At 34.8% G+C, this 17,200-nt stretch overlaps 3 protein-coding genes across 3 annotated transcripts; 1 reads left to right on the top strand and 2 right to left on the bottom strand.

Moving 5' to 3' along the window:
* The first annotated feature begins 6,091 nt into the window (after positions 1–6,091).
* On the top strand, positions 6,092–8,438 carry LOC127110512 (putative Peroxidase 48). The gene is made up of 3 exons (XM_051046110.1): positions 6,092–6,485; positions 7,076–7,264; positions 7,619–8,438. The coding sequence occupies exons 1-3, from the start codon at positions 6,093–6,095 to the stop codon at positions 8,324–8,326; spliced, it is 1,290 nt and encodes a 429-aa protein (XP_050902067.1). The 5' UTR covers position 6,092; the 3' UTR covers positions 8,327–8,438.
* Positions 8,439–8,496: 58 nt separating this feature from the next.
* LOC127110513 (uncharacterized) lies at positions 8,497–9,514 on the bottom strand. Its single transcript, XM_051046111.1, has one exon. It carries the CDS (start codon positions 9,300–9,302, stop codon positions 8,661–8,663), a length of 642 nt encoding a protein of 213 aa, XP_050902068.1. The 5' UTR covers positions 9,303–9,514; the 3' UTR covers positions 8,497–8,660.
* Positions 9,515–10,525: 1,011 nt separating this feature from the next.
* Positions 10,526–16,313, bottom strand: LOC127110510 (uncharacterized). The gene is made up of 9 exons (XM_051046109.1): positions 16,033–16,313; positions 15,334–15,918; positions 15,142–15,230; positions 13,767–14,120; positions 12,983–13,285; positions 12,625–12,873; positions 12,314–12,535; positions 11,438–12,011; positions 10,526–10,961 (listed from the first exon to the last, which is right to left on the bottom strand). The coding sequence occupies exons 1-9, from the start codon at positions 16,175–16,177 to the stop codon at positions 10,753–10,755; spliced, it is 2,730 nt and encodes a 909-aa protein (XP_050902066.1). The 5' UTR covers positions 16,178–16,313; the 3' UTR covers positions 10,526–10,752.
* Between the last annotated feature and the right edge of the window lie 887 nt (positions 16,314–17,200).

Genomic DNA, 17,200 nt, shown 5'->3' with positions numbered 1-17,200 from the left:
GACCAGATTCCTTATGCTGAGTCTGATCCTCAGACACCATCTGGTTATTATGATATTGACTCTCCACCTCATCCTATCCCGGCCGAAGAGTCGGCAATACCTGATCTTAGACATCATATGCCCGGAACTGATTATAACACCGCCATTCAAGCCTTGATGTCAGAACAAGAAGCCATCAGAAAAGAGCTAACTAACATGGGACATGAATTTCTGGGATACATGAGCAGTATGACAAATCAATTCCACGAGTTGCTAAACCGTGTAAATTCCTTTGCTCCTCCAGCCAAAGATCCTGCAAGTGGCTAGAAGTTTTTAGTTAATTAGTTTTAGTTTTAGGCTATTTATAGTTTTGTTTCACATTACTTTTAATCTTAGTATTTGTTTTTTTTTCGCATGTTTGCCTTTATCTTCCAATGTTACATTATGGTTATTTTATGAAGCTATTGCATTATTGGTTTATTTTATTTTATTTCGATTTATGCAATATCTACAATTATCAATAATGATCTTTACTGTATGCTACTTACATAGCCTATTAGAGAAAAAAAATATATTTACACTATGGTGTAATAGAGTAGCATGCATGGTATTTCTAAAATATATCAATAGCAAAATAAAATAAACATAAGCAAAACAAAACAAAAACAATAAAATAATAAAAACATATTATGAAGCACCCACGTAAGTGACCGTTGCAAGCTGACTGGTGTGACGAGCGTCACACAAGCCATCACGGTCGTCACGCAAGTGCATGTGACGCCCGTAACACCTTCCGTCACGAGCGTGACGGCTTCAGAATAGGTGAACGTTAGTGACCGTTGGGGACACGACCGTTACCCACCCTATTTTTTATTTTCCCCATTCATTCACCTTTACTCCATCCCAATCACATTCATCCACATTTATTTTTCTTTCACCCACTCATCTTCCAACTTCCAAAAACTTTTCCTATAAATACCTACACTCCATTTCTCCCTAAACCACACCATTCTAACAAACAATCCTATACAAATACATTTTCATCTTCTTTCCTTCTTTCAACCCACCTATCAATATGGCGGAAAACCAACAATTCGGAAATATCATCTTCCGATCCGAAGATGATAACTATCAACGAGAGCAATTCGATCGGTTTCAACAACGAGGTGTCGTCTCTACCAGGTATCCCGATTTAAATTGTTTACAAGAATTAGGATTACTTCAAGGTATACAATGGATGCTTAGGCTTGCTGATTTAACTTTTCTTTGCACACACAATCAACCTACCTACCCATCACTCACCTTAGAATTTTTAAGTTCTTGTTCTTACAACACTCCAACCGGTGAAGACGAGTACTTAACCGGTACCGCAACTTTCCGCATGTTCAACACCGAGTACTCACTATCCCAGGATCAGTTGAGTGCCATGCTACAGTTCCCTGTAGGAGACCGAGTCCACCCAAGAATCCCTCCGAACTCACAGTGGCCCATAAACGCCTTCGACCTCTTTAGAAAAATATCCGGTGTGGAAACCGATAATTGGGATGTACTACTTGTTTCCCACATACACAACCCAACCATCCGGTATTTTATCTGCATTCTGCAAAACACCATTTTCGGTCGACCCAACAACAGCAAAGTCAATGCCAAGGAATTATTCTTCCTCCACTGCGTCTTTGCAATGGATACACAGGTAAACACTGCTTCTTTCTTATTTCACCATATCCACACCCTGTGTGCTAGAGGCCGCCAACCTTTCGTGATTGGAGGATTAATAACCTCCATAGCACTTGGCTTAAATCTAGGGGACCGACTTCAAAATTTACAAGCTCTCCCACCCCTATTTATGGATATAAGCTATTGTCGCTCCAGCCGCTTAATCAAAAATAGGGTAGGCGGAAGGTATTATCTTATGGTGAATAACCAAGAAGTCTCAAGCGTTGTTTTACCCAACATTGCCCTCACAGATGTCACCAACCCCGACCGATTCATCTACGACCTTAATGCTCCCGAAGCTACCGAGCCTACACAAGCAAACCCGGCCCCGAACGAGTTTGAAGAAATGGAGCAAGGTGATCAAGGTCTTGAACAACAGTCAGCCCCGCTTAACCCTTCCGATAATGCACCCGGTCCATCCTCCCGACGTCGTCGAAGAAGAAGGCCAGCAACTAATGATGACATCATGGATGCTATTGATGCCATGCATGCGCATAATACCGAAGTGATGCAACTGATGCGCCAGATGCAACAACAACAGGAAGCGAGGAATGCAATAACCGACCAGCGGTTCACTGATTTGCTCAACAGGTTTGATGACTTGGAAGTTCGTCAACGATCACCGAGCCCGAGAACACGAGGACGTCGGCAAAATTAAGCATATTTATCTATTTATTTCCTTTCTTTTCGCTTTTCTCTAAAAACATTGGGGACAATGTTTCATTTAAGTGTGGGGGGGAAAACTTTGTTTCAGTTATGATTACTCCTCTTTCAATATTTCTTTTTCAAGTATGTATTTCCCTTTTCATTGTTATTTCCCTTTCATTTAAATGTTTATATATATATATATATATATATATATATATATATATATATATATATATATATATATATATATATATATATATATATATATATATATATATATATATATATATATATATATATATATATATATATATATATATATATATACTTATTTTAAAGTTAAGTCCCTAGTGTGAAAAAATTTTATTATCTATTCCCCTCAATTTTCTTGAGCCATAACAAAAATTCAACACACTTAATAAGTATAAAGGTTGCCTATTTTATCAAACTTGAGTAAAATTAAGACAAAAATTATTACCGCCCCAACGCTCTAAAAACCTCAACATGTTAGATCAGAAAAGTACCTATTATACCAATCCCTTGAACTTTTAGTTTTATAGTAACCCCGAGTAGTTTATACGAGAAGTCGGCACCATCCTAATAGCAAACTACGTGGAGAGCCGATGAATATAAGTGAATGATTCCCAAGACAATATATTAGAAAAAAATCAGGAAATTCACTAATTAAGTTAGGTGATCCTTACCCGATCATTTAATCCAAAGGTTGTGAATCCTACAAAAACATTGTATGAACGATCCATTGTGAGTTGGTTCAGCGGTTTCTGGTGCTGAACTTGGTAGGGCGGACTACGGTCCGATCCCCCGCAATCTGCAATGGACTGAATGACGAAGTTATCCAACTTGTGTACCAGAACTTCAAGCTAAAAAGGGAATCAAAATCACTAACCAGTTACTCCACTATATGCGCGAAAAGATAAAGGGCTTAATGTGATTTCGCTAGAATGAAAACGGGTGAAATAAGAGTAAAGGAACTAGGATAGCTATAATAGCGTGACTCGAACTGGTTTGCATAAGGTGGGGTTATCTGAGGTTGTAACGGTAGTTGTTAATGTTAAGATTAAGCTCAGGCTATTTCTAATTGAGATTTACTTGCAACCTAGCACGAATTGATGTGTGTTTAGAAATTTCATCTGGCTAATATTTTAAAACGATTTCTATATTGTATCTTGCTTGAGGACAAACAAAAGTCTAAGTATGGGGAGTTTGATAACATGAAATAATATCACATTTTTGGACTCGATTTAATTAAATTATATTATTATTTGTTTCGATTTATTTTATATTATTCGATATTACTTGGTATTTTCCTTCTATTTATTCCAGGCAACATTATTTGAAGCATACGTGAAAAAGAAGAAAAGGAGGTGCAAAAAGATGATAAGAAGCAATTTCCACTAAAGCCCAGCCCATAACTATCAACAAGAAGCGCTGAAGCTGTGACGACCGTCACACATGGTGTGACGAGCGTCACGCCCCCCTGCTTTGTGTTACGAACGTAACACATGGTGTGACGAACGTAACACATGGTGTGACGAACGTCACACCTTCATTCCTATATTTTTGGGTTTGACGCGTAACAGAAGCACGCTCATCCTGCTTTTTCGCTTGACCAGTAGACTCGTTGAAACCTACTGAATGGAAGAAACGGTCACTTGGTGGATTAATATAAATAGGACTAATTGTGGAACCCTGCTGCTCTAGCTCAATTTTCCAATTTTCGGCACCGCATTATTTTTATTGTTTTTCTTATTTTCCAGCACTCTACTTTCCTAGCAATTTTTATTTCCTTTTCTTTTCCAGTCAATTTTAAAGCATTCAATTAATTTTCTCACAATAGTTTCTACACCGGAAACTATTGTGTAATTTTTACTGGATCTAACCTTACGTTAGATCGTAGTACTTTATTCCTTCGTTTTTATTTTCTTGTCCGATCGAAGATTGTAAGAACAAATCCAACCGGTTTGTGGTGGAGAGTTCAAGCATCGAAGCTAGAAATAATCAAGACTTCTATTAATTTTACAGGTTCTTTAATTTTATTGCTTAAATTTATATATGCTCTGCACTGCTATTTATTTATACTGTCTGTCCGATATGGCTGTATGTAAGCATAATTATTGTTTAGGCTTGTTTAGCATGTCTGGCTAAATAAACTTAGATATCGGTACGTAAAGTAAGCGGAATGAAGGAATCAAAACTAAGTTGGTTTAATTTTGTTTAAAAACATAATCACTCTTTTTATGGTCTCAATTTACAGAGTTAATACCAAGGTTTTTGTACGAGAGTAAAAGACATAAAGAAGTTAAAATCAATAGAACGACGGTTTGAGCTTTTAACTAGACAGTGTAAATTGGACATTAATTTTAAATCAGGGCGAAAGCAATTTTTAGAGTTAATTAAATTCTAATCATTTTCAAAAAGTATTTGTAAAGGTTAAATGTGAGGACGAGAGTTAAGCATTTAAGTTTAATTATATAATCTAAGTCAACAGAGCGAGAGTTTGAGACAAGGGTGTTTAAATGGTTAGCATTTTCTTAAAAAGAGTTTCTATATATTCTATTGTTTTCAAAAAGTGATTTTGGACTTAACTAATAAGTGACAGCGCACGTTAATATAAAGTCATAGTCTATTCAACAGAGCGAGAGTTTGAGAAAAGGCTTTTAACTCAATAGTGTCTACTGAAAAGATTTACTTTAAAACTACGAAACCAACGAAGATTTGATTCCCTAATTACGACGAACTGCATACCGATATCCGCTTATTTGATATTTTATCTAGATCTTATTTTAGTTTTATTTTTTTTCCCTAATCAACAAAGTATCATCCGCCTTAGCTTTACGAAGTAGCCTTAGAAAACGGTATATCGATTCATAAGTCCCTGTGGAATCGATATCTTTTATTACTACGCGACTAGACTGTGCACTTGCAGTTAATACCCCAATAGACTCATAAAGTCGCGATCATGCATATTCTCAATGCTATCGGACGCACGCCTATCTCATTCCCTTCGACCAAGGGCTAGACTAGAAATCCATGCGGGGAAAAACCCCAGCTAGCAAAAATAAGGGCTTGTGAGCAACTATTCTTAACCGCTCATAAGCCCCGCATATCAAGGCCCAAAAACAATTATTGTGAAGGAAAGCACAGAGGAATAGGTATGACCTCACTCAAGCTCGAACGGTGATCTGCACGAGACGTTAGGTTAAGCGGGAGTGGTTCTAACCTCCCTTTCTATATAAATCCTTTCCCACGCTAAGACACAGTTATTCTACTCATTCGCATTCGCATTCTCACACTCACACTACTTCTCATTCATTTACTGACTTGGGTGTTAGAGTTTTAATCTTACAGATCAATTCCGCTTCGTCGTACCAAAAGTACGTTCTACCGCATTTTAGTCCTACTTCACTCGATTAACAACTATTTCTAGTTTTAGAACGAAATAGTTCATTGTATGGTTAATGAATTATAACTAATGCACGATTAAGAGAACAAAATAATTTCTAAAATTTTATATATAGAGAGAGAATAAATAAATAAATAAAATTAAAGAAAAAACGTAAATCAACTGCTAAAATATACTCCAATATTAAAAAATAAATTATTGAATTAAATTAAGGTTTATGAAGTCCACTTTCAAAAACACACTTTTTATAAAAATTACATTTACCATTGTTTGAACACTTTTTATAAAAACACCCAAGAAGGCTAGAATAGTCCATGTGGCCGTTATGTTAGTTTTCATCCAAAGAAACATTTTTTCCCGCCAATTGAAAGAGAAAAAGAAGATGACGCCATTGATATTACCCAAGCTCAGTCTCATGATTCTTGTACTATGCCTTTTACTCTCTTTCGATCAACACAAACACACCACCACCACCAACACCACCACCACATTCAATTTCATCAACACCATTCCCTTGCATTCTTTTTCCAGTGGTTCAGTTTCTTTATCCGTAATCAACAATCACTATCCTCAATCTCTTCTTCAATATGATTTCTACCGCAATTCGTGTCCCCACGCTGAAGGCATCGTTCGTTCTGCAATTCATCAGATTCACAAAACTAATCCTTCTTTGATTCCAGCTCTTATTCGTCTTGCTTTTCATGATTGCTTCATTCAGGTGCTTTCTTTTTTCCCTTTTTCAATTTATTTTGTCATTGTTATTTGGTAATTTCTGGTTCTGCTGTATTTTCTAATTCATGATTCTTGTCTATTCAGTAATTTCTTTTAGGTTTATGCTTGCTTAATTGATCGCGTTTGCGTAAAACTTCTGAGAAAATGTGTGACAGTGTCGTTGCCCTAACCTGACACCGACACACTTGTGATTAAATTTATCAAGTTTAGTTTATTTCTTGGGTAAAAACAAAGTTTAGTTTATTTTTATTTATCGGTATCAACTTGTGTGTGTCAGTGTTGTGTTTCAATCATATGTATTTTTGTATTTCTGGTAAATTATGTTTTTATAACAAAACGTCAAATTGTTTTCATATAAGCTATAAACTATTTTTCTAAGTTATATTAGAGACTAGAAAGCTTATGGAAATAAGCCAAAAAAAAACTTATAAACATGTCATAAGCTTGTTTGATAAGTTCTCCCATATAGCCTCAAAAGTGGTTATGGTTAGTGTTTCTATGAAAACTGGGTTGCATAACTAGGTCTTATTTAGTTTTTAAAGTGCATTGTGTTGATTTGAATTGGGTTTGTATCAGGGATGTGATGCTTCTATTTTGTTAGATGATGATGATTACAATGATTCAGAGAAAGATTCACCTCCCAATGGAAATCTCAAAGGATTTGATGTAATAGAAACCATAAAATCCAATCTCGAAGAAGCGTGTCCGGGAATTGTTTCTTGTGCTGATATCGTTGTACTAGCTGCAAGAGATTGTGTTGTTCTGGTAACATTTCATTTCTGTCATCACTTTTAAGTATAGATGGTTAAGAGATTAACTTCTATGCACATGCATCTGCTGAATACGATTAATTTTGTAAACTGGACCGACACGAGTTCTACTTTATAAATCCTAAACTTGAATAATAGAAAGGTATCATAGCTCGTTCGCAGAGACGTAGGTACAATTGACTGAACAACGTGTGTTCTCTGTTTGCGTTTTTTGCGTGTTCTCTGTCCACAAATATCTGATTAGATGCATATGTATAAATAAATTTACACCAACAACGCATACAAATTAAATCTTATGTTTGATTTTTAATCGACTTTTGAGCATAATTGAGCATTGTGTATTTTATAGGCAGGTGGTCCGTTCTATCCTTTGAATACAGGCAGGAGAGATGGTTCAAATTCTTTTGCTGGCATTGCAACAGATGAGCTTCCTTCACCCTTTGCTGATTTATCTCAAATGCTTGCCTCCTTCAAATCAAGGGGATTTGATGAAAGAGAAATGGTCACTCTCTTAGGTGCCCACGGCATTGGTGTGATCCACTGCAATTTCTTCAAAAACCGTCTCTATAACTTCAGCGGAACTAATGAACCTGACCCTTCTTTGGACACTGAATTTCTAAATGTACTAAGATCAAGATGCAATGAAACTGATGCATTGTCCACTTCAACATCAGCATATACTTCTCATACCTCACCTTCTTCCTTAATTAAAGAGCAACAGGAAACCACTATGGACTCTGAGAAATCTTTCTCAAGTTCCGGGATGTATGCCTCACCTTCCTTAATTGAAGAGCAACATGAAATCACTACGGACTCTGAATCTGTATCAAATTTCGGGATGTTATACTATCGCAGCCTGTTGCACAGTAAGGGAATCCTCTATGCTGATCAACAGCTAATGGAAGAGGAGAAAACCAAGTATTGGGTTCATGAATATGCATCTAATCCTAGTTTGTTCCATCAAGATTTTGCCATGGCAATGATGAAACTCTCGGATCTCCAGGTTTTGACAAGGCCTATGGGACAGATTCGACGCAGTTGTTCAAAAGTTGCATGACAGTGCTGTTAAGAAACTATCTAACATCTTTTGTATGCATTACATTCTGCTTGTTAACTGTAAATTTGTAGCAGCTAGAAACTTTCATATAATATCATGTTTTCTAACACTCTTACCATGTAACTAAACAATATATAAGCATATTATGTTCCAAGTATCTTTAACAAAAATAGGCAAACAAGAAAGTTAGAGGTTCATATATATTATAAGAAAACATAAAGCTCTAAACAATTGAAAAGAAAAATAAAGAAGAAAACTTTAAACAATAGAAACTAAACCAAATAAAGTAAGTAGTACATCAAACTAGAACATGCTTCGCATTGTGATTAAATGATTATCTTTTAAGCAATTGAATTGGAGCAAGTCGTTCCTTTGAGTTTTTGAAGCTGATAGAGGGTTGTGGAACAATGAACTCTGAATTTATTTCAGTGAAAAACTTGTCCACAATGTCTAAATACACCGGACTTTTAAGGCGAGAATAGTAGTGAAGTGCTTCTTCTATGTCTAGTACATGTTCAAGATCACCTGAATCCATCATATCCAATTCCTTCATCTTCTGTGCCAAGACATGAGCTCCCTTTTTCCTCAGTTGTGATTGCGACGAGCTACTTTTGCTCATCTTTGCTTTTTCTGTGACATCACGAGTACTCTTTTGTGGATTTTGCTTTGCAATACACACGAAGTTTCCGTTTTTCGCAGCATCTTCCATTGCAGGCTCTTGTGACATTGATTTGGTGTTGTTATTGTTACCAATCACCTTCATTGTGCTGAGATCAGACTGCAAGAGATCATAGAACTCGTTGTAGAATTGGTCACTTGTGCAAGCTTTTGCATCGTCAATGTTACAAAGGAATGGACTGAAGGAAAGAGATCTTGGAAGTTTTTGGTACCCTCCAGAGAAAAAAGACCTGAAATTTTTTAGACTTTTGTGAAAGAAACTTTTGGTCTTGTGAATGGTTTTTCTTACCTGCACCATTTTTGTTGTAGTGTGAAAGGTTGTGGGCTTGTGGCTTTCTCTAAGTGGTTCTGTCTTCTATAGCTGTCATAGTTTTAATCTGGTTTAGCTCTTGTATAATCTCAAAATTTTGTCCTTATTCAGACTCCAAAAAAAGAGCAAGGTGTTTCATTCCGTCCCTATCAAACTCCCTCTCTCAGCTCGTGGCTATATGATGATATATATGTTAAAGGGTATGTGTTATTTTTGTTTGTTTTATTTTTAATCATAAAAACATCATTAAAGGCTCATTTTGTTCACTGTCATGGTGGTGGTTACTCAGTTGAAGATATTTAGATTTTGATGTTTAGAGTTCTAGTTTAGGAAAGTGTTGTTAAAATGTCAGGCAAATTAATGTTAGGTGATTAACAGATTAAAACAATAAATTGTTTGCTTGTTGTAAGCCAAATTCAGCTCTAAGAAAAAGAAAATAAACACACAAGAACACAATGAGTTGCTCTCGCTCTGTTCCGCTCGTTATCGCTTTAATATATTACACTCGGGCGTTTGTCCACTTATCAGCGAATATGTATAGACATACTATTTAGTGTTTGGTCAACGGTTATATGGGGCGGTCTCTAATAAGATTGAGTCTGATAAGAGAACAGGTGTAGATTTTAATCCAAAATTAATGCACCCATAAAGCAGATTCAACATGCTACTTTTAACAGAAAATTCAGTATACATCAATGAAAATAATTAATGGCACACATTCTATAGTCAGAAATACTTGCTTACTATTATGTTTTAAAAAAAGAAGTGCATGGTCCACGTTCTATAATTATGAGAAGATAGCATTCCATTTACAGCAATGAATGTGACTACTGGACTCTTGCCACTGTTTCAATCACTCCATCCACCACTGTCCTAAATTATGAAGTTAAAGCGACTGCACTTTCAACATATTGGCATTATTTGTTGCTTTCTTCGAAAATTGTGGCCAGTGGAAAGCTACTCAACTCTGGCTACTGACAGTATCTTTGAAAGCACAAACATGGATGATAAAGACCAAACCAAATAGGATGTGCAATTATATAGATGGATTATTTCTTTTGTTTAGGTGCACAATATTGTTTAAACCAGAAGGAAAAAAAGGTTTAAATATACATAAGAGCCATACAAATATATATTTTTTTATAATTTTATTATTTAGTACTGAACATTGAAATATCACATGTTATATTTACAACCTGATAGCCTCAGTATGGTCCCAAAATTCATCCTATATAGTGGTACATTCACGGGATACAAAATCAACTAGTAAATATCTAGAATGTTATGATCATGATGATATAAGTCAATTGAACCTGTTGTATAATTTCTCTTTGTTCTTCCTTTTTGTGAAGTAAAAAATATAAAACCAAATGAGGATGGAGTTATAAATGAACAAGATATAATGGAAAGCATAAATTTACAAGATCTGTTGCAGTGTCTATTGGCAACATGTCTTTTTGAGTTTGAAAAACTGACTCAGCAACCTATGCACTTCCCCATAGTTTTTAGAAGAAACAAGGCGATCTTTTATCCAGTTAGGGAGCTTGGTGGTTGGGTTGTTAAAGCTCCTTTTTGAGGAATCAGATGCATACCTTGTGTCAACCAATAAAATAGCTGCATAGTCATTGATGTGACGAATTGCTCTACCTAAAACGGTAAACAAGCATTTATCAGTGAAAACATTAGTGGAGAAACCAATATAAGATTTAGATGGGTACATGTGGTAGATAACAACTTGGTTTTGTAACAAAATTTAAAAATTGGTTTAAAATAAAATGAAAAAAGTTTGATTACATTAGTTTTCTTCAGTATGTGGATTTAGTCTATGCAACTGGCTCAGATAGATGAATGTCATCAAAAGTTTCAAAGATAAATTTGTCATACTCCTACAATTTCAAAGATAAAATTGTTGTACTCTTACAATTTAAAAGATAAAATTGTCATACTCCTACAATTTCAAAGATTAAATTGGTGATTCGCTCATCTCTTTTTTTTTTTTAACAAACACTTTAAACTAGTGAGTGAGATCGTATGGAAAAGTATATTTCACCAACCAGTGCTTAACCTCTTGAGAGATCTGCATTCCATAAAGTTACCTATTTGGGGTTATTGTAAGAACGTACCTATTGATTGATTTACAGCCTTCATGCAGAGATTCTCGTAATACTCTTTTCCCCTGTAACTGCAACTTCTTAATATGCCAAAACCACCTTGTATATCTCCACCATATACATCATAACTAGCAGAAAATGCAGGATTTTTAAGGGACTTGGAATTTCTAAAACCATCAATATGCTTTATCCTCTCCAATAACTCAATGTCAGAAGGGCTAGCATATGGCAGACCAACCATGAGTATGCACCGGCCCATTCCATCACTCAAGTTGATCCCTTCAGATAACTTTGCACCAACAACAGCAAGAAGTACTGCACCAGTATGAGATGTTTGATTCACTTCTGAATTCACACTTGATGGAGTATAAATAGTATCTTTGTATTTTTTGAGAACAGATTCAACATCCATATTGTTTCTAGGCTCTCTAAAGACACGTTTCTTCTTTGTAATCCTTTCGAGGATGCCAGAAGACTCCCAGTTTTCATAGACTCGACTTTCATAATCAAAAGAAGGGAAGAAAACTACAATTCCTTGGGGAACCACAGTAATCAAGTTGCATAACAAAAGACCTAGTTCTCGCATCTGTAAAGCACAAGATGCAGCGTAATTAGTCATTTTCCACATTTAATTGATTCATATGGTTCCCAAAAGACATAGTTCTCATTCTTTTTATATAAAAAAAATCCATGCATTGTGTTATATTTCTTTCCTGCAATTAATCTAAATTCTGGTAAACTATTAAAATCATTTTGGTTCCTCTTTGTCATTTCAAAAATATCAAAATAAAATGTGCATTGATGGTTATGACACTAGTTTCCAGAATTAATATATCAGAAAACTTATATTGAATGAAGAACGGTAGATGAGAGCAATGATATGCTCACCATGTCTGCTGAGCTCCTGGAGCTGTAGCTAAAATCAAAGGAGCAGCCGGTAGGCCCACGGGAAACTGCAATTGGCATAATGCTCTCAGGAGGGACAATATGACCACAAGAAAAGAAATGCAACTGATTTGGTGGTAACGATGGAAAAAGTCTCTCTCTTGTCTCCTCTATTGGCTGAAGTGTTCCCCCGACTAACACAACGGCATGTGCTTCATCTACAATCTATTGAAAGTTTATAAGTTATAAATTCTTGTTCATTATTCATAAGGAAAAAAACTTGCACTATAAAGTCTTTTCTGATTAAGGCAAACCTCAGAGAAAATCTTCTCAGCGCTAAGCATAACATATTTAATATATCCTTGACCTTGTTTCCTGAAGCTTGTTGAACTAGACCTGGAAATTATTATCCTTCCATCACTGTCCTTATTTACAAGTGATAGCAACATGTCAGCTAATGCCTGGAAAGCAGAACGACAGCTTCCATCTTCACCATGTTCCCCTGCTATATTAAGTGCTGATACCTTCTCCAATGTAGCCAGCTTTTCTCCATAGCCACTAACCTGGAAAATCAAGTCAGCTTTTACATCAAAATGACGACATAAAATTCAGAAGCAACCAAGTGGCATTCTGTTGCGTTAAAAGAAAATGTAAATATTTAGTGAGAATCACCTTGTGCATGATATGACTTTCCTTTATGTACTTTAGCAATTTGACCAAGTTGATATTGTCTATATTTAGTTCAAATAAAAAATCATTGATGGACATAGTAAAATCGGAGGCTTTCCTTTCTTCAGAAGCCTGTTCTATATCACGATGTGAATCTATGAGATTTCCATCTTTTTCATTCAGTAGTACTCGGAGAAATTCTTGTATGACGACCATCAGAGTTTGAATATATCTCCTATTAGCAGGTCCCAAAAGGTTTCGGAATCTCACAAAGTACTGCTCGACATGGCAATGCACATTTTCTAGCTGTACAAACAAAGAACTGTATCATTTAATCTAACAACGAATCAGAAAATCAAAATTAAGCATCCAAAGCATTGGTATCTAAATGAAATAACTCTTTTGATGTCAACACTAATCTAACAATGAATGGGAAAATCAAAACTAAGCACTCAAAGCATTGGTGTCTAAATGAAATAACTCTTGTGATGTCAACACTAAAGATACATTAATTGACCGTTCAATTGATCAAGATTCAAAACCATTCATTTGATAGGCTTTTCAAATCAATCACCCCAAATTGTCTTATAGCTCATATGATTGGGAAGGCTTGGAATTTGGACAGAGTCCTCGAGTTAAAAAGTTTTTGAATTTTGACAGCTGCTTCATCAGCTCACTCTCAAATCCCAAAAAATACAAAGTATCCTGATTGCTGATGCAGATGGACAAGCTTTTGAAAAAACTAGTAAAGCATCGATAAAGGTATAGATGGAAATGACAGGCATACCTGTGACAAAGTAATTTTGGAGTCATACATGCTGATGAGTGAGTCGGCCAAATTATGAGCCTCGTCTATTATAACAATGTTGGATTTCAAATTTAGACCAAGTGCTTCACGAGATGATTTTGAAAGAAGAGATTGATATGGTAGGACCACAAGATCAACTTTCTGAACCAAACTTCTAGAGCCATAGTATGGACAAGTTCCCATAGTTCTTCCAAGGTTAGCAAGATCTTCAATATCCAAAGGTCCTTGTTGAGATACCTCATTCCCGAATTCTCGTTGCAGTCTATGTTTTCTAAGCATTGGACAGCCGGAGGAGGCCTTTGTTCTGTGTGCTCCTGTACCTACTCTTAAGTTCTGTAAGTAAGAACAAACATTGTCCAAGAAACGCTAGTCATAAACTCTCTACTAACTTGATTTTTAATCATAAAAACTTTTGGTAACGCTAGGCAGTGAGTAGTACTGAGTTAAATACTTGGAAGCTCAATTAGAAATTTAGCATAGAGGTTAGAAATACATATGGTTTGATCTTCAAGTTTATATTTCCAAGTATAATTTGTTTTCCTTTTGGTTATTGAGCCATGCACACAGACCAATACTTCAATGCTCAACAAGTAAAAGCATCAATACTGAAGGTTTGAATTTGATCAGTATCTCCTGAACAAGTAAGTGCTTGGGCAAAAAAATCCTACCTATGGGGAAATAGTTGGGGAGGTAAAAAACCATATATTATTCATTAAAAAACCAATAAGCCAGAAAATGATGGATTATTTTGTGAGATAATTTTTTTCGATAACATAAATCCTCCTGGCAGAAAGAGTAAATGCAGAAGCCATGTTCAAATGGAAAAATCAAGCATCCATAAAATCTCAAGCACGGTCATCTTATTTGATATGAAGAAGACACGCACGCTCATCTATTTATAACTATTGACATAGTCAGGCATGCAGAGATGTATCACAAATACCGCTCCTTTAAAATAAAAAGAAAGTGTTAAGCCATTGCCAATATTAAGTTTCTACATGCTTGTTCCAAGAGAACAACAATAGATCTTTAGGCTCATTTTAAACCCGTTCTAGTGTGTGAAAGTTTCTTGGTCAAAAAAAGTTAATGGTTCTTCCCTAACAAAAAAGTTGTAGATGGGTGACTTCACTTAGTGGGATAAGACTGGGTTGTTATTGTAAGCTTTTATATGTTAATAGATAAGTTAAACATGCTTTTGAAAAAAAAAACTAAATACATAATACAAGAAACCATTATTTGAAAAGCTCATAGTTCTTGTAATATTCTTTTAATATTTATGTTTTCATGAGTGCTAAGAAGTTATCCAAATCAAACTACCTCATAGTCTATATCCTAAAATCCAACCTCCACTCACCTTAACTTTTGACGCATCATTTTTCTTTTTCTTTTGGAGTTCCAAGCATCGCTCGTTTATGCCTGCAGAGTTTCCAATTGCAAGTACTTCTATAAAACACACGACACACAAACATTTGAAACAACGTCAGCATAATCAAATAACCAAAAGGAGAACACAAAAGAATCTTCCAAATTAAGCAAATCTCCAAACCTTTATTAATACAAAGATTCTTCCTGGAACCTAAACTCACAACTTCCATCTCATCAGCAAACACCGTCCTCCTCAACTCCTTCACGAACTGCGAAAGCTGCGAATGCGTCCTACTACAAAAATAAACCTTGAACTTCTTCTCCTCTTCACCATCCTCATCATCATCATTAGACTCATCTTCACTCGAAGAACTAAAACTACTTATACTCGCTTTCCTCTTAGATACCACACTACTACCATGAGCTTTCTCATCTTCACTCTCATATTCTTCAAGCAAAAACTCCTCTTCATTATCACCCACCCCATCAATCTTCTTCTTTGAATCACCATTATTACTTCTTTTTACATCATTATCAGATTTTCCTAACACAGTCATAAATTTTTCCTTTTTATTCTTTCTTTTTTCCTCTTTGAATTGCTTATCATTGCTTTTTACTACAAAATCTCTCAACCAATCAGGTTCATCATCTGAACCTTGACTCTTCCCATTCACAAACCCTGCAGCTTTTTCTTCTTCCTCTTGTCGCCGTCGATCGAGTACCCATTGCAAAGCACTACAGATCACACTCATAGTTTTTCCAGTACCTTTTTAGTTATAACATAATCAAAATCGAGATTTTAATTTTTCTGAATTGAAACAAAAATTGAATAAATATATAAATAAACTGAAATTGAATTGAAAGAAGAGCGAAATCGTACCGGTTGGGCTTTCTAACATGGAGATGCCACCTTGGTTGAGAGATTGATAGAGTGCATTCATGAAATCGATTTGGATTGAGTAGGGTTTGAAAGGGAATGCTGAGAATTTAGGGTTTTCTTCTTCTTCTTTCTTAGTGTAATCCATTTTCGATTATGCGTAGTTACGAGTAAGGATTCAGAATAATAGTATTAGTAGGATGTTAATCTTTCTTTTGTTTTTTCTTTTTTCAATCGAGTTTTCGCGCCATTTTCATGGCGGCTACCCTTTTCATCATACCTTTTTTTTTTCTTGTTTAATTATTAACGAGTAATTGTAGCCGTACGATGCAAGGATAATAAATAATCTCAATAACATACTCCTATTTAATGTAATATAAAAGGAGGTGATGATGTTATGGTAATGTCTTAGTGATAAATAATAATACCTAAAAAAAAATTTAAAAACAACTTTAAAATAATGATATTAAAAATTAAAAAATAAATAAAAGGGGCCATTCTTTTACGCAAAAATAAAAAGGTATATAATTAAATAATGTAATATAAAAGGGGGTGATGATGTTATGGTTATGTCTTAGTCATAAATAATAATATCTAAAAATAAAAATTCAAAAACAACGTTAAAATAATGATGATTAAAAATTAAAAATAAATAAAATAGGCTTTATTACGGGAAAATAAAAAGTGGCTAGTAATTGGTTATTTTTAATGCAATTTTGTTTGTAATTGTAAATTTAATAGATTAAATTTTAATTTAAATAGTTAAAGAAATGACTAAATTTATTTATATTGTGCTTCTCCTAGCAATGAGAAATATAATACTTTTGTAGTAAAAGATATTGTATACTTTAAAATAAAGTCATTTCTAACAACATTTTTAAAATTAAAAAATTATTTTTTTCAAAAGAGAATTTATAAAATTTTAGACATTCTTATATAATGAAATAATGTAATATTAAAGGAGGTGATGATGTTATGGTTCTAGCGATAAATAATGATACCTAAAAATAAAAATTTAAAAACAATATTAAAATAATAATGATTAAAATTTAAAAAAATAAAATAAAATGGGGGCCATTTTTTACGGGAAAATAAAAAGTGGCTAGTAATTGGTTAATGAAAACTAAACTTAGAAATAAAAATAATGGATGTACGGGAATTTAAATTCACT

The sequence above is a fragment of the Lathyrus oleraceus genome, unplaced genomic scaffold (assembly GCF_024323335.1).
Source record: "Lathyrus oleraceus cultivar Zhongwan6 unplaced genomic scaffold, CAAS_Psat_ZW6_1.0 chrUn0001, whole genome shotgun sequence".
Taxonomy (NCBI): Eukaryota; Viridiplantae; Streptophyta; class Magnoliopsida; order Fabales; family Fabaceae; genus Lathyrus; species Lathyrus oleraceus.
This window is presented reverse-complemented; position numbering and strand designations above follow the sequence as displayed.

Bases quoted from the DNA above. Each gene is read 5' to 3' on its own strand.
- LOC127110510 (XM_051046109.1), bottom strand. From the start codon at position 16,177: ATGGATTACACTAAGAAAGAAGAAGAAGAAAACCCTAAATTCTCAGCA. The intron at 15,231-15,333 runs GTTTGGAGATTT...TGTGTTTTATAG, and splicing joins GAATCTTTGTATTAATAAAG to AAGTACTTGCAATTGGAAAC. The intron at 13,286-13,766 runs GTATGCCTGTCA...TTGTTTGTACAG, and splicing joins CCAAAATTACTTTGTCACAG to CTAGAAAATGTGCATTGCCA.
- LOC127110512 (XM_051046110.1), top strand. From the start codon at position 6,093: ATGTTAGTTTTCATCCAAAGAAACATTTTTTCCCGCCAATTGAAAGAG. The intron at 6,486-7,075 runs GTGCTTTCTTTT...GGTTTGTATCAG, and splicing joins TTCATGATTGCTTCATTCAG to GGATGTGATGCTTCTATTTT. The intron at 7,265-7,618 runs GTAACATTTCAT...TGTATTTTATAG, and splicing joins CAAGAGATTGTGTTGTTCTG to GCAGGTGGTCCGTTCTATCC.
- LOC127110513 (XM_051046111.1), bottom strand. From the start codon at position 9,302: ATGGTGCAGGTAAGAAAAACCATTCACAAGACCAAAAGTTTCTTTCAC.